This window comes from Herpailurus yagouaroundi, unplaced genomic scaffold (genome assembly GCF_014898765.1).
Source record: "Herpailurus yagouaroundi ecotype Mexico unplaced genomic scaffold, PumYag 183, whole genome shotgun sequence".
Classification (NCBI taxonomy): Eukaryota; Metazoa; Chordata; class Mammalia; order Carnivora; family Felidae; genus Herpailurus; species Herpailurus yagouaroundi.
In genome coordinates this window covers 753,463-779,443 of record NW_024412414.1, presented here as the reverse complement: position 1 = coordinate 779,443, position 25,981 = coordinate 753,463, and the positions used below count along the sequence as shown (strand labels likewise).

The 25,981-nt window shown below is 55.9% G+C and overlaps 2 protein-coding genes across 5 annotated transcripts in view; one reads left to right on the top strand and one right to left on the bottom strand.

The window, feature by feature from the left end:
- XPC (XPC complex subunit, DNA damage recognition and repair factor) overlaps window positions 1-6,965 on the top strand; it is a 28,954-nt gene extending 21,989 nt beyond the window's left edge. Inside the window, exons 11-16 of one of the 2 annotated variants that reach the window (XM_040491872.1) lie at window positions 1,986-2,067; window positions 3,018-3,152; window positions 3,237-3,406; window positions 3,927-4,020; window positions 4,784-4,873; window positions 5,993-6,965. In XM_040491872.1, coding sequence (XP_040347806.1) covers window positions 1,986-2,067; window positions 3,018-3,152; window positions 3,237-3,406; window positions 3,927-4,020; window positions 4,784-4,873; window positions 5,993-6,208 — 787 coding nt within the window. In that variant the 3' untranslated portion in view covers window positions 6,209-6,965. Of the gene's footprint in view, window positions 1-1,985; window positions 2,068-3,017; window positions 3,153-3,236; window positions 3,407-3,926; window positions 4,021-4,257; window positions 4,510-4,783; window positions 4,874-5,992 lie in introns of those variants that run through there. The other variant, XM_040491873.1, reaches the window with a different exon arrangement.
- A 1,452-nt stretch (window positions 6,966-8,417) lies between these two features.
- Window positions 8,418-25,903, bottom strand: TMEM43 (transmembrane protein 43). Of its 3 annotated transcripts, XM_040491867.1 has the most exons (13): window positions 25,714-25,903; window positions 24,543-25,045; window positions 21,355-21,504; window positions 20,347-20,481; window positions 19,602-19,696; window positions 18,526-18,575; window positions 18,194-18,263; window positions 17,318-17,388; window positions 16,310-16,431; window positions 15,959-16,033; window positions 15,241-15,342; window positions 12,647-12,764; window positions 8,418-10,479 (listed from the first exon to the last, which is right to left on the bottom strand). In XM_040491867.1, exons 2-13 carry the CDS (start codon window positions 24,561-24,563, stop codon window positions 10,277-10,279), a joined length of 1,212 nt encoding a protein of 403 aa, XP_040347801.1. In that variant the 5' UTR covers window positions 24,564-25,045; window positions 25,714-25,903; the 3' UTR covers window positions 8,418-10,276. The 3 variants fall into 3 exon arrangements, with proteins under 3 accessions (XP_040347801.1, XP_040347802.1, XP_040347803.1); XM_040491868.1 differs by lacking the exon at window positions 24,543-25,045 and having other exon boundaries at window positions 25,714-25,901; XM_040491869.1 differs by lacking the exons at window positions 24,543-25,045; window positions 25,714-25,903 and adding an exon at window positions 23,841-24,492.
- Window positions 25,904-25,981: the final 78 nt, after the last annotated feature.

Genomic DNA, 25,981 nt, shown 5'->3' with positions numbered 1-25,981 from the left:
CTGTGGTGGGACTTCGTCTTCCAGCCTGCTCAGGGCCTCAGCTACGACGAGAGGCCCCCCGGGGCCCGGCCGCCCTAACCGAGGCGGTGAGGCACAGGCTTCCTGACGCGGTTGCGGGAGAGGAGGTCTGGTAGGAAGAAAGTACCAGCATGATCCGCAGGAACCACCATGTCCGCCATAGGAAGAAAGCATTAGAGGTGGACGGTTTTTCTGGTAGTAAAAGACACCAAGCAAAGTGTGCCATTTAACCCTTTGAGAGCATGCAGTCCGCTGCTGTTAAGTACATTGACATATAATGCACACATAATGTATGTAATGTACATGTATGTACGTATAATGTACATTTAAATGTACAACCATCCCCCCCCCCCCCCTGCATCTCCAAAACTTTTTCATCTTCCCAAACTGAGACTCTGTCCCCGTTGAACACTAACTCCCCGCCCCCCTTCCCACAGCCGCTGGCACCCACCCGCCTACTCTCTGTCTCTGTGCATTTGCCTCCTTTCAGGACCTCGCATGAGTGGGACCATGCAGTATTTGTCCTTGTGTGCCTGACGTCCGGGGGGTGGACACTTGTTGCTTTCCTTCCTGGCTTTTGTGAACCGTGCTGCTGTGGACAGGGGTTGTGCAGCTGTCTCTTTGAGACGCTGCTTCCGGCTCTTTGGGGTGGGACTTGGGTGTTTCACTTAGTGAAGAACCGACACGCTGTTTTCCACAAAGCCTGCATTGTTTTACAGTCTCCCCAGCAGAGGACAAGATCCCAATATTTCCACACTCTTGCCGACACTTGTGTTCTGGTTTTTTGTAGTCACAGCTGCCCTCATGGGTGTGAAATAGGAGCCGAGATTTATTCTGACAGGGCTGTGTCCACTTCCCCGCTGTGCTCCTTGGGAATGTCCAGATAGTGCCCGCCTGCCCCGCCTAAGACCGTGACCACGACATAATTACTCCTTTGGGCAATCGGAGATGGGCTGCCTTCAGCAGGAGTGTGGGTAGCGCTCCCAGCTCAGACAGGGATTCTGTGAACAGAGGAGCGCTGCCCCCGCGCTGTGGGCCTGGAACGTGTCTGGTCCTCCAGCAACCTGGCAAAGCAGAGAGGACAGAGCTCATTACCCCTGATCGACAGAGGAGGACGCTGAGGATCAGGAAGGGAAAGTGGCTTGTCGGGTCACTCCGTTAGGCAGTGGCACAGAGGAGGCAGTGCGCCCCTTGTGCCCCGTCCTGTGCTGAAGTTCATCCTCAGGGCGTTCGGTGAAGGGCCTGATTTCTGCACTGGAAGGGCACTCAGTGCCCTTGCTCACTGGAGCCGCGCTCTGGACAGAGCTCAGGGCTGCCAGCTGAGGAAGAGACAGCCGTGCCCTGTCAAAGAAGGCGCAGTGAGGACGGCAGTTGAAACTTGTTGGAAAGTCGCCTTGCAAGTCTCGGCTATAGCTCTTAGCTCTGGAAGGAGAGTGAAACCAGAGGCTCTCTCTAATCAGGCTGCTGGGAATTAATGACTCTCTCATGTGCATGGATCTTGCTTCCGTGGTAATTCATTAGCTTAGTATAGTTTCCGTGTAGTCTTCCTTGGGGTTCACTGCCCCTTCTTTGGACACTCGTCCCTGCCCCCATCTCTGTGTTTAGCAGCAGACCAGGCCTTCAGCAACCATGCACTTGTTCAGGTATCTTGTCCTCTACAAGCTGCAAAGGGACTCTCACTGTGGGAGAAGGGGGGAGGCCTTGGCATGAAGCCTAACACAGACAGATAACTCCATCAGGCCAGGACTTGTAAGTGGATGCATTCCCCCAGAAGATAGGAAGTCCAGGTTAGCTGTTTGCCTAACGCAGGTCCCCCAGTTCCCTCAGGAGCAGGGCCTTAGGAGAGAACTGAGGGCTGAGAGCATCCTTCTGAGAGGCTGTGTGAGGCCTTGCCTCTGTGCACACAGCGTTTCTTCGGTGCGTGTGAACTGAGTTTGTCCTGTGTCTCCCCCTGTTGGTTCCTGCAGGGATTGCGTGCATACCCTGCACTCCCGGGACACGTGGCTGAAACAAGCGAGAGTGGTGAGGCTGGGAGAAGTGCCCTACAAGGTAACCACTGGGGGGCGCGCGGAGGGCAGAGGCGTGGGCCTCTGAGGTTAGAGCAGCACTCTAAGGGCTGCTGAGTGCGCGCCCAGGAGAGGGACCCAAGTCTGACTTTTCTGGCTTGAGAAAGATTGGAGGAAGGGAAAAGCATTCAAATATGGCTTACTTGAATGAGGAATTTGCCAGGTATGGATCATTCAGAGCATGCAAGAAGTTTCATGTTTTTGAAGGGTTGGAAAACAGAGGCTGCAGGTGACCCTTTACAGAAAACCCTTCCCTGGAGCAGCTCATGTGCCCAGGCGCCAGTCCTTAGCCCCTTACGCTGCGCCCATACCACTCCTCCTTGTAGAAGTTATGCAGCCTTGTAGCCAGTCCTCCCGAGTGAAAAATTTGGCCACTAGACCTCCTTGGGGAGTGTGCTGGGGGTCCCAAACTCCGCGCCTTGCACGGTGCGTGACATAGGCAATTTCCGGGTGTGAATCCTGGTACTGTCACTCACCTGGCCGTGGGGCCTTAGTGACTTCATTTCTGAGTCCAGTTACCCCATGAGTGGTGAAAGCGCAGAGCATGGCATGGCCGGGAAAGGCCGGGTCTGGCCCTCGGGAGCTGCAGCTGCAGGTGGACGCTCTATACCTCCTGGGCTGCTCCTCTGTAAAACGCAGTGACAGAGCCTACCTGCTGGCTTTGTTGGCAGAGCTGAATAAGCTAACACAGAAGCACTGGGCCGAGTGCCTGGGACGGGGAGCGCTCTGCAGGCGTTGGCTAGTGGTAGCGGCCTGAGGGGTCCTGGTGGTACTAGGACCTGTAAAGGGGGTAAAAAAACACACCCGTCTCAGGTTTGTTGGGGCGGTTAAATGAGGCTGCGGCTGTAAAGCACTCAGCACAGTGGCCCGTATACAGTCAGTGCTTAGGAAGTGGGTGTCTGTGTCGTAAACTGGCTGTTCCCTCTGGCGTAGATGGTGAAGGGCTATTCCAACCGGGCCCGGAAAGCCCGCCTCGCCGAGCCCCAGCTGCAGGACCAAAATGACCTGGGTCTGTTTGGCAGGTGGCAGACGGAGGAGTACCAGCCCCCTGTGGCTGTGGACGGCAAGGTAAGGGCGGTGCTCACTGGGGTCAGGACCCAGGCCACTCCATTCTGCAGCTGGCTCGACCTGGTGTCCCTCCCCCCTCTGCAGGTCCCCCGGAATGAATTTGGGAACGTGTACCTCTTCCTGCCCAGCATGATGCCTGTCGGCTGTGTCCAGCTGAACCTGCCCAACCTGCACCGCATAGCCCGCAAGCTGGACATTGACTGTGTCCAGGCCATCACTGGCTTCGACTTCCATAAAGGCTACTCCCATCCCATGTGCGTGCGGGGCCTTCCATGGAGGCCAGGAGGGGCGGGGCGTCCTGGAGAAGGGGCAGGAAGTCCGTGTGAGGGTGGAGGCCATTTTCCAGGTTTTACTCTGGATTTGCAAAGTCAGTCTTAGCACTTTACCTTTTACTTTCACACTTCTACTCTGGCTTCCAACCAGAGGCAGCAAAACTACTGAAACCAGCATGCCGATGATGCTGGATGAAAACAGTTTCCTGGGGGTGGTGACAGCATGCTTCCTGCTTGGTGGCCTCTGTCCTCCCATGGGGTGGGGGTGGGAGCCCTCTTCCCAGGTGTCTCAGGCAGGCCTGGGGAAGAAGATGCGGTGTTAGGGTCCACAGGCCTTCCTTTGCACGGACGGTGCTGCGGCTGGGATTGTGGGCGGCTGATGCAGGGAATCCTTCAGGGCTCTGAGTGCCTAGGAGCCACCTGCTGGCCTCCACGAGGGGGGAGGAGGAGAGGCCAGAGCAGGCGGCAGGCTCGTAAGACGATCCGCGTTGCATCCCCACAGAACTGACGGCTACATTGTCTGTGAGGAATACAAAGATGTGCTCCTGGCTGCCTGGGAAAATGAGCAGGCACTCATCGAAAAGAAGGAGAAGGAGGTGAGCAGCCTGGCCAGGGTGGGCCTGGGTGGGGGGCCTGAGGTGCGAAAGCAGAATCGCAGGGGGACGCAAGCCCCCAGGTGGGGCAGGGGCCTCACTTGCACTGTGAATGAAAGGAGACTATGTGCGCTTGAAAGCTCTTTCCAGCTCTTGCACTTTGTGGAAGGCACCCTAGGGAGCCAGTTCCGGTGAACAGGGTCCTGTCTGCACCTCACAATCCACCATCCTTGTCCACAGTCTGCCTGGATCCCAGCTCTGGGGACCCTGCACCTGCTGGCCACACTTGCCTCTGTTGAAAGGAATCGCCCGTGGTCCGGGTCTGCATGGCCTCCTCCTTGAGGATGTTAGGGTCTCTAACTAACAAGAGGCTTCTGTTTTGCTGCCTTTTATGTGCCTCATTTTATAAATCACACTGATTTTTTTTTTTAAATGTTTATTTTTAAGAGTGCACGTGCGTGTCGGGGAGGGTCAGAGGGGGAGACAGAGGATCCGAAGCTGGCTCTGCACTGGCAGCACAGAGCCCGATGTGGGGGTTGAACTCACGCACCATGAGATCATGACCTGAGCTGAAGTTGGATGCTTAACTGAGCCACCCAGGTGCCCCAGTCACATCGATTTTGAAACAGACTTGCACAACTGAGAAACTCACTTAAGCTCAAAATCTTATTTCAGATCTTCATATGTTCACAGGTTCCATCTTGACATTTTTCCTGAAAATGGCAGTACTTAACGTTTTGTGCCCTCCGTTTTATTCTGCCTGCAGAAAAGGGAGAAGCGGGCCCTCGGGAACTGGAAGCTGCTGGTCAAAGGACTGCTCATCAGGGAGAGGCTGAAGATTCGCTACGGGGACAAGGTCAGTGTGGCTCCTTTGGAAAGAAGACAAGCCCAAGTGGGACTCTGAACCATGGGCCCAGATTCTGCCCAGAGATGGCTTATGTTTTGACACCATGGTCCTGTGTCTCTGAGGCCCCGTGTCCTTATTTTGTTGGGAAAGGTGTCCCTAAAATGAGCCTCAGCCGGCTCTTCGAGACCCCAGCCCTACCCCGACACCACCTGTTCTGTTTCTGCACGAGCCAGTGCCCGCCCTGGGTCTGATCTCATGCTAAACCCATCCAGGGAGGGACAGGCACCCTGCATTTCTGGGTTTGACATGTCACCCTTAGCCTTGCAGTGTGCCCTGTGCCTGTGACCATCCTCCAGGCCCCGGGGTTGCTCATTTAATTCACATCCCCGAGCACCTGCCCCGGCTGGGCCGGCCTCTGGGCGCAGGTGCAAAGTTGACACACAGCCCTCAAGGGCCTCCCCAGGGAGGCCCCTCCCCACAGTTATGTGGTGTGTTCAGTTTGGGTCAGACACAGAAATGTGCTCTGGGAACAGCTGTAACCACACCTAGTTTCTTCCCCGTCTCCAACCCCACATGCTGCCAATTTGCCTTCAAAAAATATTTTGTTGTCACGCTTCTCCCTCACATCCCTTCGGTGACCTTTCACCAGGCTTTATGTTGACCCCGTCCACCTGTGTGCTTTCGCCTTCTGCCTCCCAGCCCTCCCTGCCCAGCTCCCCGGCCCGGCGGTCAGGGGGTGCCACCTCGGAGCATTTGGCACTGAGAGTTGGTCCTTTGCAGTTGAAGACATTAATGCGCTTTTTCCCAGGTGAGGTAGAGTAGTAAGTGCAAAGCACCAGTCCGGTGATCTAGACTCGGCCGTACGCTCCTGGAGAGCAGTTTCCTGCATAAACATCTTTGCGATTCCCAGCACTGAGCCCAGAGCGAGTTCTCCAGTACTTGCATGGAGGAGTCCCCAGTCTGAGGAAGGCTCTTCCCCAGCCCCATGTGGTGGGTGCCTTTGTCATCCCAGAGCCACTGGCCCTGCATAGGCTGCTGCTGGGGGCTCTACTGCCCCTGACGGGGCTCCCTGCCACCCGACCACTGACCTGGGCCTGCCCTTCCCCTCCACTGTCCCTCCCTCTCCAGAGTGAGGCCGTCGCTGCCCAGGCACATGCGGGAGGTGGACTCTCTTCTGATGAAGAGGAGGGGACCAGCTCTCAAGCAGAAGCATCCAGGATCCTGGCTGCCTCCTGGCCCCAAAACCGAGAGGCTGAAGAGGAGCAGAAGCCACAGTGCCCTAAGAAGACCAAAAGGGAAAAGAAAGCGGCAGCCTCCCACCTGTTCCCATTTGAGAAGCTGTGATGGGGGTGGCCACCTGTCGTACCCTGTGCCCCACAGGCCCCACACCTGCCCTGGGAGCTGCCCGGGCCCAGGGGTGGTGCTGTCTCCTCTGAGAAGGCACAGAAGCAGATGGGGGCAGGGGATAGACGGTCAAGCTCAGGTGGTCTGGTCTGGCCCCCGTCCTCGTCAGATTCACCCCGGGTAGGGCTTCCCACGCTTTCTGCTCCCCCGCCCTATGCTTTGAGCTCCGGAGCACTTCCCTGGAGACTCGCCCACCTGGACGTTGCTCATCGCATCTTTGGAAACGCGAGTCAGTTCTTTTATAGAAACCACTGGGCAATTTAGGAAGACACCGGTCCTTTCTTCCAGGTGGATCCTTCATCTGTCAGACCCTTGTGCGTGCTTTTCCCTCTCTTGCAGACCTGGGGCCCTCTCTCTGCGGGCCACTCACTTTCCTTCAGGGTTACTACCACTGCCTAATGCCGCCCCTCCGTGGTGTGGGAGAGAGCAGAAGCAAACGCCCTCATCTCAGATTATGGGATTGTCGGGATATGCTTTTCAAAGTAACAGTTCAGGGTGGCAGACGACTGGAACAAAGAGCTGAAATCAGGAAAGAAAAGGAAAACACTGAGAGTTAAATGTTAGTGAACGTGGATCAGTGTTAAACTAGATTTTATTCATTACGGGATAAATTTATAAAAGCTCTATGCATTGTAGATATTCAAGAGAAGTAACTTTTGTAACATTTTGAGGAAAAAATAAAGCATTTATCTAAAAATACCGAGCTCTGCGTTTTCTTCCAGATTTCACGTCAGCTAAGAACACCTGCATGGCAGAGTGGTTTTTCCACATGTTGATACTCAAGGTCGGGTTTTGTTCTCAGGTTGACTGGGAACTAACTCGTCGTTACACAAACTGACCTTTTTCTTTCTACTCTTAAGCCAGGAGAGATGTTACTTAACCTTTGATAGGAGCAAACTTCCAGCCAGTTCTATCCAAGGGAAACAAACAAAACACTTGGGGTGTGACTCATGCGGCAAGAGCCTGGCTGGAGGGCTGGTGTTGAGAAACAAACTGGAGTTGCCGTGGAAACCACAGAGCCTCACAGTTCCCGCACGCTCTCCTAGAGGTAAGCGACTTGTTTTGTGGGAGTTGAATGGCAGTGGTCCCGCGGATGAGGAGAGTAGGTTTTGGGAAGTAACTCAGCTGCTTCACATCTTATAACAAAAAGGACACACACTGCCGGCCCCAGCGTGGACAGTCAGCAGCTGTCCATGGATCCAGAACAGGAGGCAGTGGGGCCCCCGGGGGGACTCAGTCAGTTAAGCGTCCTACTCGTGATGTCAGCTCGAGTCATGATCTAACAGTCAGGAGGTCGAGCCCCGCGTCAGGCTCTGCACGGAGCTGCAACCCCTGCTTGGGGTTCTCCCCCCTTCTCTCTCTCTGCCCATCCGTGCGTGCACTCTCAAAATAAATAACATTAAAAAAAAAAAAAAAAAGAACAGGCAAAAAGTGAAAAACTAACATGCCACACGTCAGGCATTTCGTGGGCTTTATCTCATGTAGTCCTTTCCACGGTAAGGGAGAAAGGCATCGGGGCCATTTTATAGATGAGGAAGCTGAGACTCATATCGTGGACTTGGCCCAGCGTCACACAGCCACAGCCAGGCAGTGGCACACTTGGGGCTGGAACCCGGGTCTGTGCCAACCTAACGTCCAGGGTGCCTGCTGCACTGTGCCACACCGTGGCTCCATCCACCTCTTCTGATGCATTCTGAAGCTGTGTGAAGTCTGAGTCATTTACTTTGAGTCAATCCAAAACAAAGCATGTGTTAAAAATGACGAGTTGCCCTTTTCAGAAAAATTGAAACCCATTTTAACCACTAAAAGCTACTTAGAACGGAGTTCTAAAAACTCACAGTCCTTCATCAGTTCTACAGCTGAACTAAGATAGAAATTGAAAAAAAAAAAAGTAACAGCAAGGTCCTATAAAAGCTCTTTTGAGGGGCGCCTGGGTGGCGCAGTCGGTTAAGCGTCCAACTTCAGCCAGGTCACGATCTCGCGGTCCGTGAGTTCGAGCCCCGCGTCGGGCTCTGGGCTGATGGCTCAGAGCCTGGAGCCTGTTTCCGATTCTGTGTCTCCCTCTCTCTCTGCCCCTCCCCCGTTCATGCTCTGTCTCTCTCTGTCCCAAAAATAAATAAAAACGTTGAGAAAAAAAATTTAAAAAAAAAAAAGCTCTTTTGAAATTTATTTTGAATTTTTATCAAAAATACAAATACGATACAAATTTCATGATTTCCCAAAGACTTCAAAATTTCTTAACATTTTGCTCTTTAAGAACACTACCGAAATTCGCAGTAATTTAAAATCTGTAGTAGAAAAAATTACACAAACCAAATCCCACAGAGTTTGTATTCAGCCACCATCTAGTTGTATTGTTTTCCAAAAGCATCCTTCACGAGGAGACACTCAATGACAACTGCTCACGTGATAAGCAGTGGTGAATACCGTTTCGATTCTTAAATCCAGCTAAGTCCTCTTTGGGGCCAGCTGTTCTCTGCACGAAGAACCTGAAGTTACACCACAGATCTCCCAGGCCGATGAGAGATTGTTAGGTCTCCCATCACTCACTCAACTACCAACTAATTTGCTAAAGCGACCGCTCCCAGCAAGGCAGAACAGTTTCCAAGTAATAAACAGATAAAGGATATACGAAGGACCTTTTGAGACATCAAGGTGACAACACACTTTATGCTTCAGAGGGCGTGAGAGTAGCTGGGAAACAGCAGGAGCGCAATGAAGTGTGGGTACATTTTACTTAGAGAAGCTGTGGACGTGGGCACAACAGGAGTTACCCGGGGGCCAGCTGCTAGTGTGAACGCCTCCCACGGTGAAAGGCATGAGGCCCGGGCGCTGCACAAGCGTCAGGTCTCAGATTTCTGGTTTGGGGTGATGGGGGCACGAGGGAGCCCACTCAGGATGAGAAAGCATCCAGCCTTTTCCTTGAACGGTTGACTGAAAACTCTAAACCATCTTCAAGTAAATCGGTAGTTTCTGATGCCAGAGGATAAACGGAAATGCCTCTCTCCACCTTCTCCAAATTCCCCTCTCCTCCCAGAGTGGGATCCCTTCGCCAACGCTGGCTTCAAAAGCACCTTGGAGCCTCCCAGTGACCAGAGTTCTGATGGAGGTGACTCTTTTTTAAGCAGTAAGTCACACCCCCATTTACACCTCTCTGTGCCCTGAATTAACTTCAACTGACAGATTAAGAGGAGTTTTTCTCTAACAGTCTGAAGTGCTCATCATTCAAGCAGTGTTTTGTGTTTTTAAATCTTATCTGAAACAACACCCTCTTAGAGTAGGAAAATACACATGAAGTGTAGCAAAGAGAAACGTAACAAATGAGAACTTTGGAAATCCTACACACTAAGAAGTTTCTGCCAAACTATCAACTACGTGTAAATAAAGCCCAACAAATATCCCACGCTTCTTCACCGTGACCTCGGTGGCTTTTCTAAGTACCAAGTCAGGTGCCGTGCCCGAACTGGGCTTGTGGTGCCTCGCGTGGGGGCCCGTGCCCGGTCTGTCCGGCACCGCAGCACATTCAGAGGCCGCTGGTGACGGTGGCCACACGGGATCACGGGGCAGGGGTGGCTGGGCAGAGCCCTGGCACTTGTCTCCAAGGGTGAGGGTGAGGGTCCGGTGAGTGTTAAGGCAGCAGGTCCGTGTGGAGTGTCACCAGCTCACTGTTGGCAGACATCAGCCAAGCGAGACGTGTGAAGCAGCCACACGGTCCCGAGGGAAGCAAGCAGAATGGATGCCTGTCGCCTGTCACACGGCCAGCCGGGAGCTGCCAACTCCGCTCACCAGAGCTGCCTGCTGGCGAGAAAGGGTGGGAAGACGCGAGCTGGTGGGCACCAAACCTGACGTCCACGCGCACCGCAAGGCGTGGCCCCTTGAGGAGCGGAGCAGGCGCAGAATCCAAAACCGATGCGGGCTCGTGCTGGGGCGAGGAGCGGGGTCACGGGGGCGGGGGGTGAGCTGGATCCTGAGGAGCACGCGGGTGTCGGGTGGGGGCCAGGGCCTGCCTCACTCCAGCTTTTTGGCCGGCACCCGGGTCCGAGCAATGACGATGGGCACCAGGGCCAGGCAGCCAAGGAAGAGGGCCCACAGGGGCCGGTAGAAGAGCCAGCCGGCAGCCACGGTCAGCAAGGTGAGCGAGGTGGCCACGCAGAAGGCGAAGGCTTTCAGGCCAATGTTGACCAGGTCTCGGAAGACGGGGAACCAGTCCACTGTGGGGAAGAGAAAGGTGGTGAGGCTTCCGGGGCCACGGTGCTCTGCGTCGCACGAGGTCAGCGGATCGTTCCCGTGTCTGCGGACCAGGAGGGGCCCGTGTCGCCAGGTGAGGAGGAGGGAGGGAGGGGCCACGGTGGCGCGAACAGGTTCCCGTGAGAGCTGGAGGACCCAGAGGAGGAAGGCACACCACACACCATGCGCCGCCCCAGGAGAGCAGGCGGGTGGGAGTGCCTTGGTGCCATCGGTCTGGGAAGACATCTGCCTGTAATGGTGGCAAGTTACGCCTGCTTCACACCTCGACGAAAACTGTGGGCGGGACCTTCTGTGGGTGCCCAGGTGGGTTTCTCGGCCATTCGGGTCATTACCTGTGTGCACAGCTCTGCGCTGAGGGAAATAAATCAGCTTAAGCTGGCTCCCACCTCAAGGATCTCACGGGCCACTGGCCCCATATGGTAAAGTCTAGGGTCCGGCTAATCCATCTGGAATTACCCTGTCCTTGGCCTGTCTGCCCCTCCAGGTAAGCATTCTATAGCTGATGGCAGTCCACAGGGGGAATCTTCACTCAGTTCCAGGAAGCCCCAGTGGTCTGGCGCTGTGAACAGAGGACCCTGGCTCAGCTTGGTCTGTTCCCACACATACCCCGCCTTGGCCCTCACAGTAAGCAGGGTTCGTGTTTTTGTGCATCGACCACGTGTCAGGCACTATGTGGACCGTCTCCTCAAACCCTCGTGCCTGCCCTGGGAGGCTGTACTGTTTTACCCTCATTCTATCCACAAGGGTACCAAGGCCCAGGGAGTTCAACTTGCCTAATGTCTTACAGCTAGAAAGTGCCAGAGCCAGGAACCTTGTCTGTGCTGCCCACGGCATAGTCTCCAGGGCCTAGAGCGGTATCCTGCGTACAGCAGGCACTTAGTAAGTGCTTACTGACTGAATGCCGGAGTGAACGAATGCTGGCTCGTCGCTTCCCCGATCGGTCCCTGCTCTGACGTCTGTCCTCGGTCTGGAGCATCAGCATCCCAGATGAAGAGCAAAGAGGAGGATCGCAGGCAGTCAGAGAATCAAAGGGCCCTCTGAGACAGATTCCCACCTCCTCATCTGGCAGTGGGGGACTGAGGCTCCGAGAGGGGAAAATGGCCTAACCCAAGGTCGCGTTCAATGCAAAGGAAAGGTGGAGGATTTTGATCAAATTCTAATCTCTCCCAAATGGCGCGCAAGATGGCATCTGGCTGGTTTGAGCACAACTCAGCTGTCCGGAGAAAGCCTTGGAAGTGAGGAAGTGTCCTTTTCCCTCCTAGCCTGGGTTGTACCCACCCCACCCCCCCCCCCCCCCCCCCCCCCACTGGAAAGGGTAAATGGGGGAGAGGGTTCTGTTGGGGCCTGGCGAGGGCTGGATGGAATTATCGGACTGGACACAGACACACTGGGGTAAAGGCTTGGACACAAGTCCCCTGAGAAGCCCCATCCGCCCAGATCAACAGTGTGGGGCTAGTGCTTACTCAGTCAACTGGGGCCTCAGTCCTGTGCCAGGTTGGGTCACTTGGCAACTGCTGGGCTCACGGGTGCCGAGTGAGCGGCCCAGCACTCTGCCTCGCACTCCAACTTGCTGGCTGCCCCGAATCTAGCCCAGGTCTTAGAGTGAGGAAGCATAAAAGTTTTGGGGTGTTTCCTATTTGCCAAACGTTTCACAAAACTGCACATTAGGTGTGAGGTGACTGACGCTGAGGCAGGAAGGGGAATGGCCTGAGTACCCAGAGCTCTGACATGACAGACCTGGCTCACTGCAAAGCCTGGCCGCTCTCCCCGTCGGGGCTGCTCACTTGTGGAATGAAGGGCTGAAGGAATGAGCAGGTCAGCTGGGGACAGATGGGCCGGACCCTCAGATCACAGGAGCCACACCGAACCCTCCCACACACTCCCTCCCAGGAGTTGGCACCCCACCCCGCCCCCACCCCCAAAAGCACCTGTCCATCGTCTCTGTCTTCCCCCGCCCATTCATCCCAGGGCTGTGCACTGGGACCCAGACATGGGCCAAATGCCCAGCCTCTGCCCCAAAGAGCACCGCAGCAGGCCGGAAAGGGTTAGAGATGGTGTGAGAAGTGCAAGGGAGGCATGTGGGCTGCATGAGGGTGAGCAAGATGCCCCCGCCTGTCCCTGCACACGTACCCAGCGTATACAGGATCCGAGTCATGAGGTTGAGACCCATAAACATGGCCATCCAGCCGGCGGCCCGCAGGCCCCATGTCTTCAGGGAGTTGCTCTTTTGTTCTCTACGAAACACCTCCTGCAGGGCAAGGCGGGGGAAGGGGCGTCACGTCTCATGTCTCTGAGGGGCCACCAGCCTCCCTAGCTGGCAGGGCAGGTGCCAGAGGGTCCATCCCAACCCAGGAGCCGTTTGGCCATTTCTGAGAAGACCAGGGGAGGTAAGGGCACGTCTCCTGCCCGGGCCTAGGTGTCTGCCCATCTCGCACAGCACAGGATGGGACAGGAGACCTCTGTGGAAGGGAGGAGTCCTTAGCCCACCACCTCATCCGGAATGAACCCCAACCTCCTTCGTCCAGGGGTTCCTTTCTGGGGTCATTTACCACCATCCCCACTAGTGCATCCTGTGTGACGCTTCACCTTGGCCGCTCCTCACGTGGTTCTGGGCACCTCGCTCCGTTTCCCCCCTGCTTCGCAGTCTCCACAGCTGCCCCCCTCCCTCTACCTGCCCTCTGCATGCTGGGGTTTCCCAGCGCGCCCTCCCCGCGGGTCCCAACCATTTTCTCGGCGCCTCCGTACCAGAACGCCACCCTGCCCACCCCCGCCCCGTGGTTTCTAGCTGCAGCCCGGGGCCTCCTGCTGTTCACATGCCATCCGACACCCACACTGCAGCCTCCCCCCAGCCCCCGACCTGTTCCTCCTGTCTCCACCTCAGCAAATGCTACCACTGCCCACCGCCTGCACAAGCCCAAACCGGGCTGTCAGACTCGGCTTGCTGCTCCCCACAAGGACCACCTCCCATCCGGCCTGTCAGCAAGTCCTGTCAATGCTGCGTCCACATTTCCCCAGACCTCTCACCACAGTCACCCTCACCAGGACCGCTGCAATAGCCTCCTCCTCTCTGCCACCTCCTCCCCATGGCAACCTGCCGAGACCCTGGTGCCTGTCAGGGGTCCAGGTCAAGTGTCCTTCTGTCCCAGGGCCTTTGCACATGTGCTTGCTCTGCCTGGAGCATGCCCAGCCAGCTCCTACACATTCTGCCAGTGCCAGCCTTAATGTCATTTCTATAGAGAGCACCCCCATTGTCTATGACAATAACGATAAGGACAGCTAACATCTAGTGCTATCCATTTATCAGTTGCTGTCCTCGGTGCTTTACAAGTACTGCCTTACTTAAACCTCAAAAAAACTTCACAAAGTAGACACACTTATCTCCATTTTACAGATAAGGAAACCAAGGCTCTGAATAAATGAATAATCTTTCCAATAACCAAATAAGATAAGGATCATCATTGTTATCATCCAAGAGGATAAACAACTGGTTCAAGGTCCTGTAGCCAGTGGAAGACAGAGCAGGGCTTGAGTTAGGGCCAGCTCGTGTCCACACTTGTCCACACTGAGCCCTCCTGCCGCCAGGGCTGGAATCTGGGCATCCTGACTCACGGGGTCTGGGTTTCTCCTCAGGGCCCTGGCCACCTCGTTGGCTCCGGGCCTTCTCTCCCTGCTTCGCGGAGACCCCAGGTCCTGTGCTGGAGGCCCGGGGTGGTCAGCACTGCCTGAGCCTGCCTTCCTGGGAGTTAGCAGGCCATGAGCCCCACCCACTCCTCTCTGGGGGCAATGGCTCTGAGACCTGGGCCTCCACCTGCAGGAGACTGAAGTGCGGGATCGGGCTGGGTTGCAGGAGAGAGAGAAGCCTGGGCAGGGCCTCCTAATTTTAGAGACTCCCTGAGAGCTGCCATGGAAAGGGTGACTCACGCCTGCCCAACTGGGAGGTGGCAGCCCCACCCTGAGGCTGGTCACCGGGCTCCTGGGTGGCAGCCTGCCCACACCCTGGTCCTGGCTGGACAGAGGACAAGGTGAGGCCCATCATCACCTGGGGCCAGGGGCCGAAGTGAGAAGGACGATAACAGTCAAATGGGCCACAGCTATGCCTGGACCCCTACCCACTGCCTTTCCTTCTCAAAGCTTTATGGACTGAAAAGCCCTGCAATCCTGCTCCAGGCACATACAGAATTTCCCACCAGTAATACACTGTGTTCATCAACAATGTAAAAACAATTTTTCTGTTAAAGAGAAGGGCTTCTGCCTGGAAAAGAGGGGCTAACTTTTAAGGCATGCAATCGAACTAATCAAAAGTTAGGGACTTAGGTGAGACATGACCCTCCCCATTGTACAGATGGGGACTCTGCAGCTCTATCATCCTGTCCATTTTTCAGAGCATCTGCCTCCCCTACGCAGCTCTCAGCACACGGTGTCCTCACTCGCTCTTTCTTCTGATGGGTCCCTCCCCCCAGGAGGTGGGAAGCCTGAGGAGGAGAGGTCTGCTGTGCCCCCGTTCTATCCTCGGTCGGCATCCTTTGGGCCTATGCCCAAAGTACGATCCTACACACAGTCCGCTGCCCATATGGGGAGATTCCTGCTCCTTCCAATTCTTTTTCTTGCCTCATTGCACTGGCTACGCCCTCTAGTGTGGGAGCTTATTAAATAACCACGGGAGGGGAGAGGGAAGGAGAGAGATGCCTGCCCCTCCATCCCACAGACAGGCAGCAGCAACTCACCTCTGCCGAGAAGTCCCCATGGTGCAGGAGAAGCAAGGTGTCCCCAGACTTGGTGGAGTATGGGAGTAGCTGGTCACCCCGCTGCCGGGCAATCACAGTGACCTGATGGGAGAACTCAGTGTTAGAGCTGAGGGGACTGGCGGGCCGGGTCCCAGCACCCCTCCGCACTGAACGCCAACTGGGGGAGACAGTGAGGAGACCCGTGCCAGCCCGGAGCCCCTCTCTCCACCTATCGGCCTGGGGCACACCTGCCCCCCAGAGGTCGGTGGAGCTGCTTCATTTCAACCTCCCGGGAAGACCCTGGCAAAAAGAAGCATGTGTCAGTGTGGGGCAGGGGCTGGGGCCAGGGGTGGGACTGCATGTGACAGGGTCAGGAACCGGAGACCAAGTATTTACAGAGCAAAAACTGGGGGCTGGGGGCTGGGAGGCGGGGGTGGGGGAAAGAGCTGCATGTGATTGGAAGAACTTGGGCAGGCATGATTAGGAGGTCCCCCTACAACAGCAGTTCTTAGCCTGGGGCCCATGGATGTCCCCGGATGGCCGTGGAGCACACGGAGCTCTGAAACTGCTCCAAGGCACAGCCGTCTGTGTGCGGGTGTGAGCACATGCACACACTTCCTGCAGAAAGGGTCCAAAGTGTTCACGGCATTGTACGTGGTGCCTGTGCCCTGGAAGGCCAGGACGCCCTGCTTGGGTCTGCCCTGGGGAAGCCACTTACCACGTGAGCCGGGCCCAGGTCGGGGTCATCGCCGCTCAGCCCCGCGTAGGAAAAGGACACGCGCAGGTCTCCGACCTGGGGGTGGGAGAGATGTGGCCTGACTGAGACCGGGAGCAGTCAGCCTGGGCCTGTGTCCCCCGCACCCAGAGCCGAAGCTCTTTTCCCACCTCCACACCTCGGCCCAGGGGCTCCCATCTCAAGGCTTCTCCCCTCCAATCTCATTTGGCCAAGTGGATGCAACTGAACCGAATCAGAGTCCCAAGCAGGAATGTGGCTCCTGTGTGTTGTCTGGGGGCTGGCACTGTAAGGGCCTCCACCTCTGCTGTGTGAACAGCTCAAGCCCCTGTGTACCTCCGGATACTTGGGGTTTTCGCTGTGGTAGAAATAGTCTCCCCGGCGAATGATGTCCACGTGCGGGTCCTCCAGCTTGGACAGGCTCAGTGGCTTGAAGTTGTCAACTTTGTCGATGAGGCCTGAGGAGAGTGCGGGAGTCACAAACGATGCTGTGCCAACAACGCCCCCGCGCGGTACACCCTTCAGCCCGACCGCCTTCGGGGAGCACCCTCCCCAATCCCTCCTTCCGTACCGCAGGCCCCTTTCAGTCTCCATCTCCTCCAGGAAAGCCTCCCCGTCCCCCTTCCAGCCAGTGGGAGTGGCTGAAGCTCTGGAAACAGCCCGAGCCCTGCACCTGTTCTGCCTCAGATCCCCCTACCTGTCCAAGCCTGGCTCGCCTGCTGAATGCATTGCACCAGAGGCACAGCGGCCACTGACTGGGCAACAGGGCAGATGGCAGACAAGCCAGGCCCCAGGGCATGGCCCATCCTCCCTCTCCCTGGCTATTTGGGGCCTATGTGTCTTCTCTCCCACTCTATTGGGGCAGGCCCAAGGACAGACCCAGGTGGCTGGTGGTGCCTCCTTGTCCCTGGAAAGCCTCTCCTTGGTGTCACCTGGGGGGCCTACAGTGAACCACCCTCTCCCTCACATAGGGCAGGATGCTGGCTGGGGCTCACAGACGGAGGCCTTGGGGGCAGCCTTATCTCTGCGGCTGGCTCTGGGGCTGCTTGAGGAAGGGCTCTCAGCTCTGTCTGGTCAGATCAGGCACCAGGGGTGCCTGGTACTTATTCTCTGGAAGAGACCGTGTTTCAAAGGAACCTGGCTCAGGTGGGGCCGCTCTGCACAAGTCCCCCACCTCCTGGGGGTCTGCCTTCCCTCTGGCCCCCAGCCCAAAGTACGATGCCGGGAAAGTGCAGGCTGATCCCACATCCAGGGCAGTGGGGACCCCAGCTCCTGGGAGGTGGCCAAGTAGAAGCACAAGGCCTCTGGGTGCTGTTGGCTCATCTGAAGGGGCCAGAAACTTACCCGCCGAGAGGAAGAATCTGCCAATTTGGACAAAGGGGGCTGTAGCCGTGAACGACTCCACTGCCATTGCGCTGTGAAGAGAAGGAGCTGTCGGCGGAGCGGGGCACTGGCTGGGGGCTGTGCCGTCTCTTTGGGTTGCGCTGGGCAGGTTTTCCACCCCGGGGCTCCTGCAAGTCCCGACTAGCCCAAGCACTGCGGAGGTCTTGTCTTTACCACTTGATCTACCCCTCGGACGCTCCTGTCCCCTCGCCTGGTGGAGCACCCTCCTCCTGTCTCCTGTCCCCCAGAGCTTCACATCTAGACCCCTACCAGCCTGGCCCACCCCAGCCACCAGTCATCACATGGACCCTCTGTGGTTCTCTACATCATCCCTGACCCTTCCCAGCCTTCCCAGCCCCAGGTAGCTCCCAAGCTCAACTGTGCATATTCAAGACCCTTCCGGGCACAGGCCTGCCCGAGGCTCCAGCCACGCTCCAGCGCCAAGCCCATCTCACCACCCCCGTGTCTCTGAGCTAACTGCCTTCTGCCCAAATCCTACAAAGGCCCAGATCAAATGCCACTGCCTCCTGAAAGCCCTTCCTGATTGCCCTCCCATCCCCATGGCTGTTAACAAATGCTTCCCGGATACTGTATGTGCAAGTGCCTCTCAGCACTCAGTCCAGGCCTTACATTCGTGACCTGTTGGACCTGTGGGTCAGGAATCGGGATTTCCCTCCGCGTTCCCGGTGCCCAGCGCAGGAACTGGCCTCAGAACTGTGTCCCAGACTTTCATCAACTCATGAGGCAGAAGCAACTCAACCCCATCACTCTGCTGAGGAAGCTGAGGCTGGGGACCCGCCAGTGGCCGGCAAGGCTGTGCTCAGGGCCACCTCTCACCTGGGGTTTTTGTGGCCAATCTCTCGGTCGAAGTTTCTGCTGTTGACGATTTCTGACCTCCACTCGGTGTCTGTCACAGGGAGAGGGAACTCAGGAATCATGGTAAGAGTGGCCACATGTCTGAGGCTCTGTGTCCTTTTATGCAAGCCCTTGGCCACTCCAGGGCCAGAGGGACAGCTCCTGGAGCCTCAGTGGACACATGACAGAGCCAGACTCTGAGGACTGACACCCAGCGATCCCAACATCTGGTTCCACGCCTTCCCCACTGCTGTCAGCCTTGGCCAGGGGCAGAGACCACATGTGTGCAGGGATGATGGGGGCCCGGTACTCACTGTAGGAGTACCTTGTCTCTGTCTTCACCTGCCCGTCCTCGGTGTACTCCCTGTGGGGAAAGCACAGGGCACTCCAGAGTTAGCCTGTCACCCCCAGGGCAGTCCCATGTCTAAGCTTCTCCAGCTGGACACAACTTGGGCCCATGAGGTCAAAATCTCCAAATGGAGCCGGTCTTGTCTATACCAGCCAGAGACAGGTGTTTACTCCTGGGCAGACAGCCAGCTCCATCCCTCAAAGGCCCACCCTGGAGAAAAGAGCTTTATCCTCCTGAGCTGAAATATGGCTCCACTTGGCTCATGCCAAGGGCTGCAGCCCTGCCCTCTGGGCTCAGACACCTCGCTGCACCCTCTGCCCCAGGCCAGCCCCACGGAGGGCCCCTTGCAGCTGCCCTGGCTCCCCTAACCACCTCCCCATCCTCACTCACAGTCCATATTGCTTGGCTCCAAGTGACTCCAGCCTAATGACAGATGCCCTCAGACTTCTGTCAGAAGGGACAGGATGTAACCCAGTGCCACCTCTGCCCCGTCATGGGAGACAGCACGGAACCCACACGCAGGAAAGCACTGTTTGTGCCTGGATCCAGTCATGCCTCAAACCTGGGCAGCCCTGCGTAACTCCCTAGACACGGGAGCTAACCCATCCTCCCACTCGCATTAGGTTTTCTGCCACCTCCAAACAGAAGATCATTGGCTGATAACTTGGGGATGATTCAACACTTCTGATAGGAAGATTTAAAAAAAATTGTTTTAATGTTTACTTATTTTTGAGAGCAAGAGGGACACAGCATGAGCCGGGGAGGGTCAGAGAGAGAGGGAGACACAGAATCTGAAACAGGCTCCAGGCTCTGAGCTGTCAGCACAGAGCCCGACGCGGGGCTCGAACCCACAAACCACGAGATCATGACCTGAGCTGAAGTCAGACGCTTAACCGACTGAGCCACCCAGGCGCCCCCTCTGAGAGGAAGATACCATACTTTAAATTCCAGAAGTGTCCAAATAAAGAGCCACCTGCATCTGATCCTGACATCTGACGTCTGCACCTCTTATCCTGGAGTTTTCACTCCCTGCCAGCTCACCGGGACTCCTCCGTTTCCACCCACTGGTACATCTCCACGTGTCGCCGCAGCTTCACAGCCGGAAGGTTGACCCCATAGTTTGGATCCGACAAGAGCTTCAAAAAGAATCAAACAAATCAAACACACAAGCAACACAAAACTCAGGACAAGGCTCACACCAGCCCAGGATGCCAGAGGAAGCCGGACTGGACGAAAAACAGGCAGGGAGGACAGGGCCCGGAGGCAGGTACCACAGCTGCTTCGGGCGGGAGGACCGGGTGACGCTGCCTGTCCCGAGTCCACAATGCCCAGCGCCTGGGGCCGGGAGCCTCACAGCACCGGCTCAGGCTGCAAGACCGATGCCCTGGCGCCAACCACAGGGTATTTAGGGTTCAAACAGGAGAGGGAGGTCTGATCACCAGAGCACCTTTGGGCCTTGTGCTAGACACACGTGTTATCGTAACTGCTAAAGCACCTTTTCGTGAAGCTCCTGCCACGTGCTGAGCACCGGGCCAAGGGGTTGGCCATCTGATCCCACCAAATCCTTGAAGCCGGCCCCCCAGTTTGTTACAGTTATTGTCTGCATTTTGCAGAGAAAGATGCTGAGACTCAGGACTGACAGGTCCGCACAGCTGCTGAGTGGGGCAGCCGGGAATCACACTTGCGTGTCCCTCTCCAAAGCCCACGTGCTTAAAAGCCCCAACCAGACAACAACCAGCGATGCGCCCCGAGCCTCCGGCGGGTCAGAAAGCTTCACCAAACCTACCTTGGACGTGCGCAGGGCCCCGATGATGTGCACCAGCCTTCCCTCATTCTCTGGGGCCACACTGTGGATGCTCTCAGGGGTCACCACAAGGGAGAGCCCCTCGGCCAGGGAGGTGGCTGTCTTCAGTGCGCGGCCCTGGGAGCAAAGGCGAGTGGGGATTTCACCTCAGATGCGGCTCAGCACAGTCGTGCTTACTGCAGTGTATCATGTCAGGATGGGGCCTCGGGAAGCATGGGGCTTATCTCCCCATTTCACAGCTGGAAAACCAAGACCTGGCAAGTGGCACAGGTGAACTGGAACCCAAGACTCCTGCTTTCCCAGGCAGTTCTCTTCCTGCCACACTCTCACCAGTCTCATTGTTACCCTGTGCTGGTGCTTCTGTCTGCTGTGTGCCCTTATGCCATCTCTCTCTGCCTTCTCCCTCTCCCTCACCTCCCAGTCTATGTGGTTTAGATGGGCCTGTCTGTAGTGCTGTCCAAATCACGGGACCCAGGCTTAGCCAATCGGAACACGGGTTCATCGTCCTCAGGGATTAGTTCAGAGAGACGACTGAGATGAGCCAGGACACTGAAACATCTCTCTGCAACTTTTGCTATGTTGGTCTTGGAAGAGACGGGGCTGCTAAGCTGGTTGGATGTGACCCTGCAGTTGTTGCCCATCTTTACCACCACAAAGGAAAAGTCCGCCAAAGAAGAATCCATAAAGAGAAAAACAGGCAAGAGTGGAAAAATGGAGATTCCTGGTGACCCAACATGAACACCTGGATCCAACCATGCCTGAAGCTGAGGCTACCCCAGGATTTCAGGCCTGTGCACCAATGCACTTGTCTTCCTACTTATGACAGTTGTGACATGAGTCCTAAGAGAAAACATTCTGACTAATTTAGCACTGCCACCCCCACCCCCGGCCCCGCCTGTGGTAAAATCTAGGCCCTTGTCACCACATCCAGCCTCTGGACTCATAGCCTTTGCTCTCTAATACTGCACAGGGGAGTCACAAACATTTTACCTCATTGGTGAAAATTAAGTAGAAGGAGAGCAGGAAGGTCATGAGCCCCACAAACATCCCACCCGAGGTCTCGCTGAGCCGCTCCAAGAAGCCTGGCTGGGGGCTGCTTGTAGTTTTGACATGTTCTCTCCTGTTACTTGTACTGGAATACTGAGGAAAAAAAAATATTAAAAAAAATCAAAACGGAAATTAGTTTTTTAAAAATAAGTTGAATTCTGCTATTTGTTTATATTCAGTTTTCACTGAAATTATATACAGTAAAAATGCACAGGTATTAAAGGTATAGTTTGATGGGCATACCCCATCTGACCAACATCCAGATCAAGATAAGAATGTTTCTACCACCTCAGAAAGTTACCTTGTGCCTCTTTCCTGCCAATACTCCCCTCTCCCCACCCTCTAGTGGTAACAAGTATTTGAATTTGTATCATTATAGATTAGTCTTGCCTCTTATAGAGCCTGACATAAATGGGACCATCATACAGCACAAATTTCTTTTCTGTCCGGATTCTGCCTTGGCATAAAGCTTTTGAGGTTCAACTACATTGTGGTGTGTGTATCAGTAGCTCATTCCTTTACGTGGCTGAACAGTATTCCACTTAAGAATATACCACATTTGTTGACTCAGTCGCCAGTGGGTGGGTGTGTCGGTTGTTTCCAGTTTTCAGCTGTAATGAACAATGCCTCTAGGAACATTCACACAGAAATCTGTATGCAGATACGGTGCTTTCCTTTTCCTTGGGGAAAGTGGGTAACGAATACCCACAAAGGAGTGAACTTGCTGATCACAGAAAAGATGTATGCTTTTAAGAAACTTGCCAAAAGGTTTTCCAAAGGGGTTATCAGAGATATATTATTAATTCAATTCAACAAAGGTGGCTCAGCTTCCCGAGGGCCACGGCTGGGGCTCATAGCAGCGAGGGAAGGGGAAGACGGGCTGCAGGGCCATCGAGTTACAGGCACAAACAGTACTAAGCCATGCTGAGTGTCTGGTGAGGAGCAGATCCAGCACCAAAGGAGCGACCCCTTCCAGCTGGGAGATCACGGCAGGCTCCCCAGAAGAGGGGGGCATTCGATTGGGATCAGAGAGGCAAATCCTGGAGTAAGGGCATCCCCAGCAGGGGGAGCCATTGAGCGATGGTGAGGAAGCAGGAGGTGGTCCTGGGAGCACGGCTGCCCATCTGCTCTGGCTGGGTTTGGGGAGGCATGGCTGGAGGGGAGATGAGGATGGCTAGACACATCCAGGAGGGTTCATGGTAGGCTTCAAACTCCAGAGTCAGTGGGTCAGGTTTTGTCCAGCCAAGAAGAGAAGCATGGTTTGAAGTGTCCCCTGCTGACCAGCATCGTTAAGAGCAGAACACTGGAACCAGAAGAACTGGGTTTGAATCTAGGCCCTGCCCTGTACCAGTGATGGTGCCTTGGGTGAGCAATTAACCCCTTTATGTTCTCCATTCGCTCATCTGCAAAATGGGGATAATAATCCAATCCATAGCGCTGCTGAGACCAAAGGACTGAATTATCAGACAGCTCAACGAGCAGGGCACAGGAAGGAATGCACAGGTACCCACGGCTGGGGTACACTGACCAAAGTCACAAAGGTGTAAAGTGGTTCTGAGATGAGTGATCAGAGTGCGCCAGGCCCCTGGCACAGGGGGCCAGAAGAGAGACTCGGGTCAGTTTCTGCTTGAACAAGGCTGAGGCCACATTCTCTGATTGTTCCTGAACGTCCCCAGCCCACGCCTCCCAGAAACCAGATGTCCATTGCATTCAGAAATGGTCTTAACTTTCCACACCACTGGGGAACATGAGTGGAGCTGTTCGATGCAGGCAGGGAGGTGACCATCATCCATCATAATGATGACAACGGCCAAATGCCAGTCTATTACAGGCCAGGCATGGGAAAGCTATCGCTATGCCATGTCACAGATGAGAAAATCGAGGCTCAGCAGTTAAGCCCAGATCACTCAGCCTCTAAGGGGCAGAATTAGGCTTCATATATGGACAGACCAGAGGCCACTCTCCTACCACTTTGCTCCAAAGCTGCATTCCTCACTTCCTGGGCTGTAAGAAGAGTTGAACACTGGGAACCTGCTGCAGAGAGGGTCAGGGAAGGGAGCCAGTCCTGCTGTTCGCAGTGCAGCCCAAAACTTGGAAGCCAGAAGGCATGACTTCCTTCTGGGCCTCCCCTCAATATACCTCTACGAGCCATCACCAAGGAGAGGAGCTCATGGAAGGCCTTGGAGGGAAGAAAGAAAGGCACAGGAGGATATACCTCAACCCACAGGAGGGGTAGGGTGGGCAGTGACATGACACACCCAGCCCACATTCCAAACCAAAATCCCGGTAAACATGGAGGGTCTGGAGTGGAGGATGATGGCGATTTCCTGCAGCCACACTTCGCTACCCACTCTGCCATCTCCCTAGCCTGCGGGGCACCCTCGGGTGCCTCTCTTCCTCCCCTTCAAGGCCACCTTTGAGCCCCTTACCTTGATGCTGGCTCCTTGATATGTGTTGAACACATACGTGTATCCTCCGTGAGCACTCCAGGCTCAGAAGCAAAGAGCAGTGAGTGATGGCACAGTGGTTGACACGTGGGCCCTAAAAACTACTTGTTGCGTCAGTCGCTCTACCTCTCTGATCCTGTTTAGTCACTTATAAAAAGGAGATGGTTACCAGTCCCTCTGTCCCAGGGCAGTTTTGTTGTTATACTGATTAAGAAGTTGTGGCACCTCCCCGCTCCACCCCACCATCATCAGATTTTTCTTCCTCACTGGGCCTGGTGGCTCCCGTAAATGTGCACCCAGCTACTGGATGACTCAACACAGGTTTGGCAGCAGAAGATGCCCAAACTCATCCACATTCCTTGGACCAGGTCAGGTGCCACTGTACCCAAGATAGTTTCTGCCCACCAGGGCCACCCGAGCCAGACTGTGAAGACAGATTTTTCTCATGCATTAGGCATGTACCAGGCACCGTGCTAACCACAGACTGACTCCCTTAAACTTCACAGGAACAGATCCCACGAAGAGACACAAAGCCTGAGCGATTAAGGCCGCACCGCTTCTGAGAGGAAGAAACTGGATTTGCCCCCCAGGTCTGCCTGACTCCCAAGCCTGCTGTCTTTGGACAGCATCTTCTCACGAAGTATCTGGCCAAGCTGGCTGTCAGACCCTGGGCAAGTGCCTTACCCTGCTGGGGAAATTCTCCATCTGTAAAATATGGTGGTGGTGGCGGTGTGGGGGTGGACAGAATCTACCTCTGGTTTCCTGACTGCCGGCTCCCCTGGCAGACCCTGGGTCTCAGACTACCCCTGAGGCGTTTCTAGGTGCAGCATTCACGGTTTCCATATCTCCCAGACAACTCTGAGGCGGAGTACACTAGGGCTGTGGGTGAAACAAACCCGCCTCTTCAGGGGTGTGGGGCACAGAGAGGACCCAGGGGTCTGGCAAGAGGGTGTAACAGGTCAGGGGAAAGTGGCTAGGACGCTCCAGCAAAGCAGGAGGGAGGGAGCGTCTGGGGCTGGCAGGGCACCAGGGCTGGCTCCAGAAGCACTTTCACAGAGGAGGGGAGTGGTGAGTCACCAGGCTTCTCCCACACCCAGCGCTCCGTCGGGAGGCGCTGCTCCTCCCACGGCTCGGTTTGTTGAATGAATGTTGGGCTTCATTCGAAAGGTTTCCGAGAGACAGGCTGGCTGCAGGGAGAAAGGGCCAGCAGCCTTTTGAAGGGAACCACCTTCAGCCAGGACCTCTCTAACCAAACACACCCTAGGAGGCCAAGGGGCCCGGCAGTGGGGAAATGCTCCCTCCCACAGTCATCCTAACTCCTCTACTCTCAGTCTCGCCCGCATCCCTTTGCAGCATCTCTAGCCTCGGTTTACACGCTTCCCTAGGGCGCGGAGCTCACGGCCCGCCCGCACAGCCCCGTCTGTCCGCTGATGGACAGCCCCACCTGAGCCGTGTAGGCTTCCCCACCCTTCCCGCGGACCGGCTCCCTCGGAGGTCCCGTCCAGCTCCCAAAACCCGTGTGTAAACGGGAAGCCCAAGGGCCCAGGTGGGCACTGGGAATGAAAGGAGGGGCTGCGGGCAGGCGCCGCGCACAAGGCGATCCCAGTGCTGGGAGCAACGGCTCCCGAGTCTCTCTCCCCGCAAACGCACAGCCCGACGTCGAGGTCCGGGCAGACTGAGAGATGAACAGACGGGTTAGCTAGCGGAAGGCCGAGACAAGGGCATGCAGAGGGAGATGGACCGGCCGCACGGAGGAGGGCCAGGCAGGCAAGATGGACTTGACGGCCCCTTCGGGGAAGAGGCCCCGGGAGATGGGGAAGTCTGGGTGGGGTCCGGCAGACCAGGAGACACTCACGTTCGCGGCCATGGTGAGACCCGGCTCGCCGCTCACCCTCGTTCTGCTCAGCTGCGGAAGGGGTTGATGGCCTGAGTACAGAACTCAGCGGCCTACCACCTACCGGACAGCTGCGAAAACCCGCGTGAACCCCAGAATCTGGGAGGACGTGCCCCGTGAGCCACAACTTTTCTGCTCCTGCGCGCCGCAAGCCTTCCTGGTAAATGTAGTCTGGGATCAGGTGCTTTAGCCACTGAGTTGCAGCACGCACTGTACCTCATTGATGCGC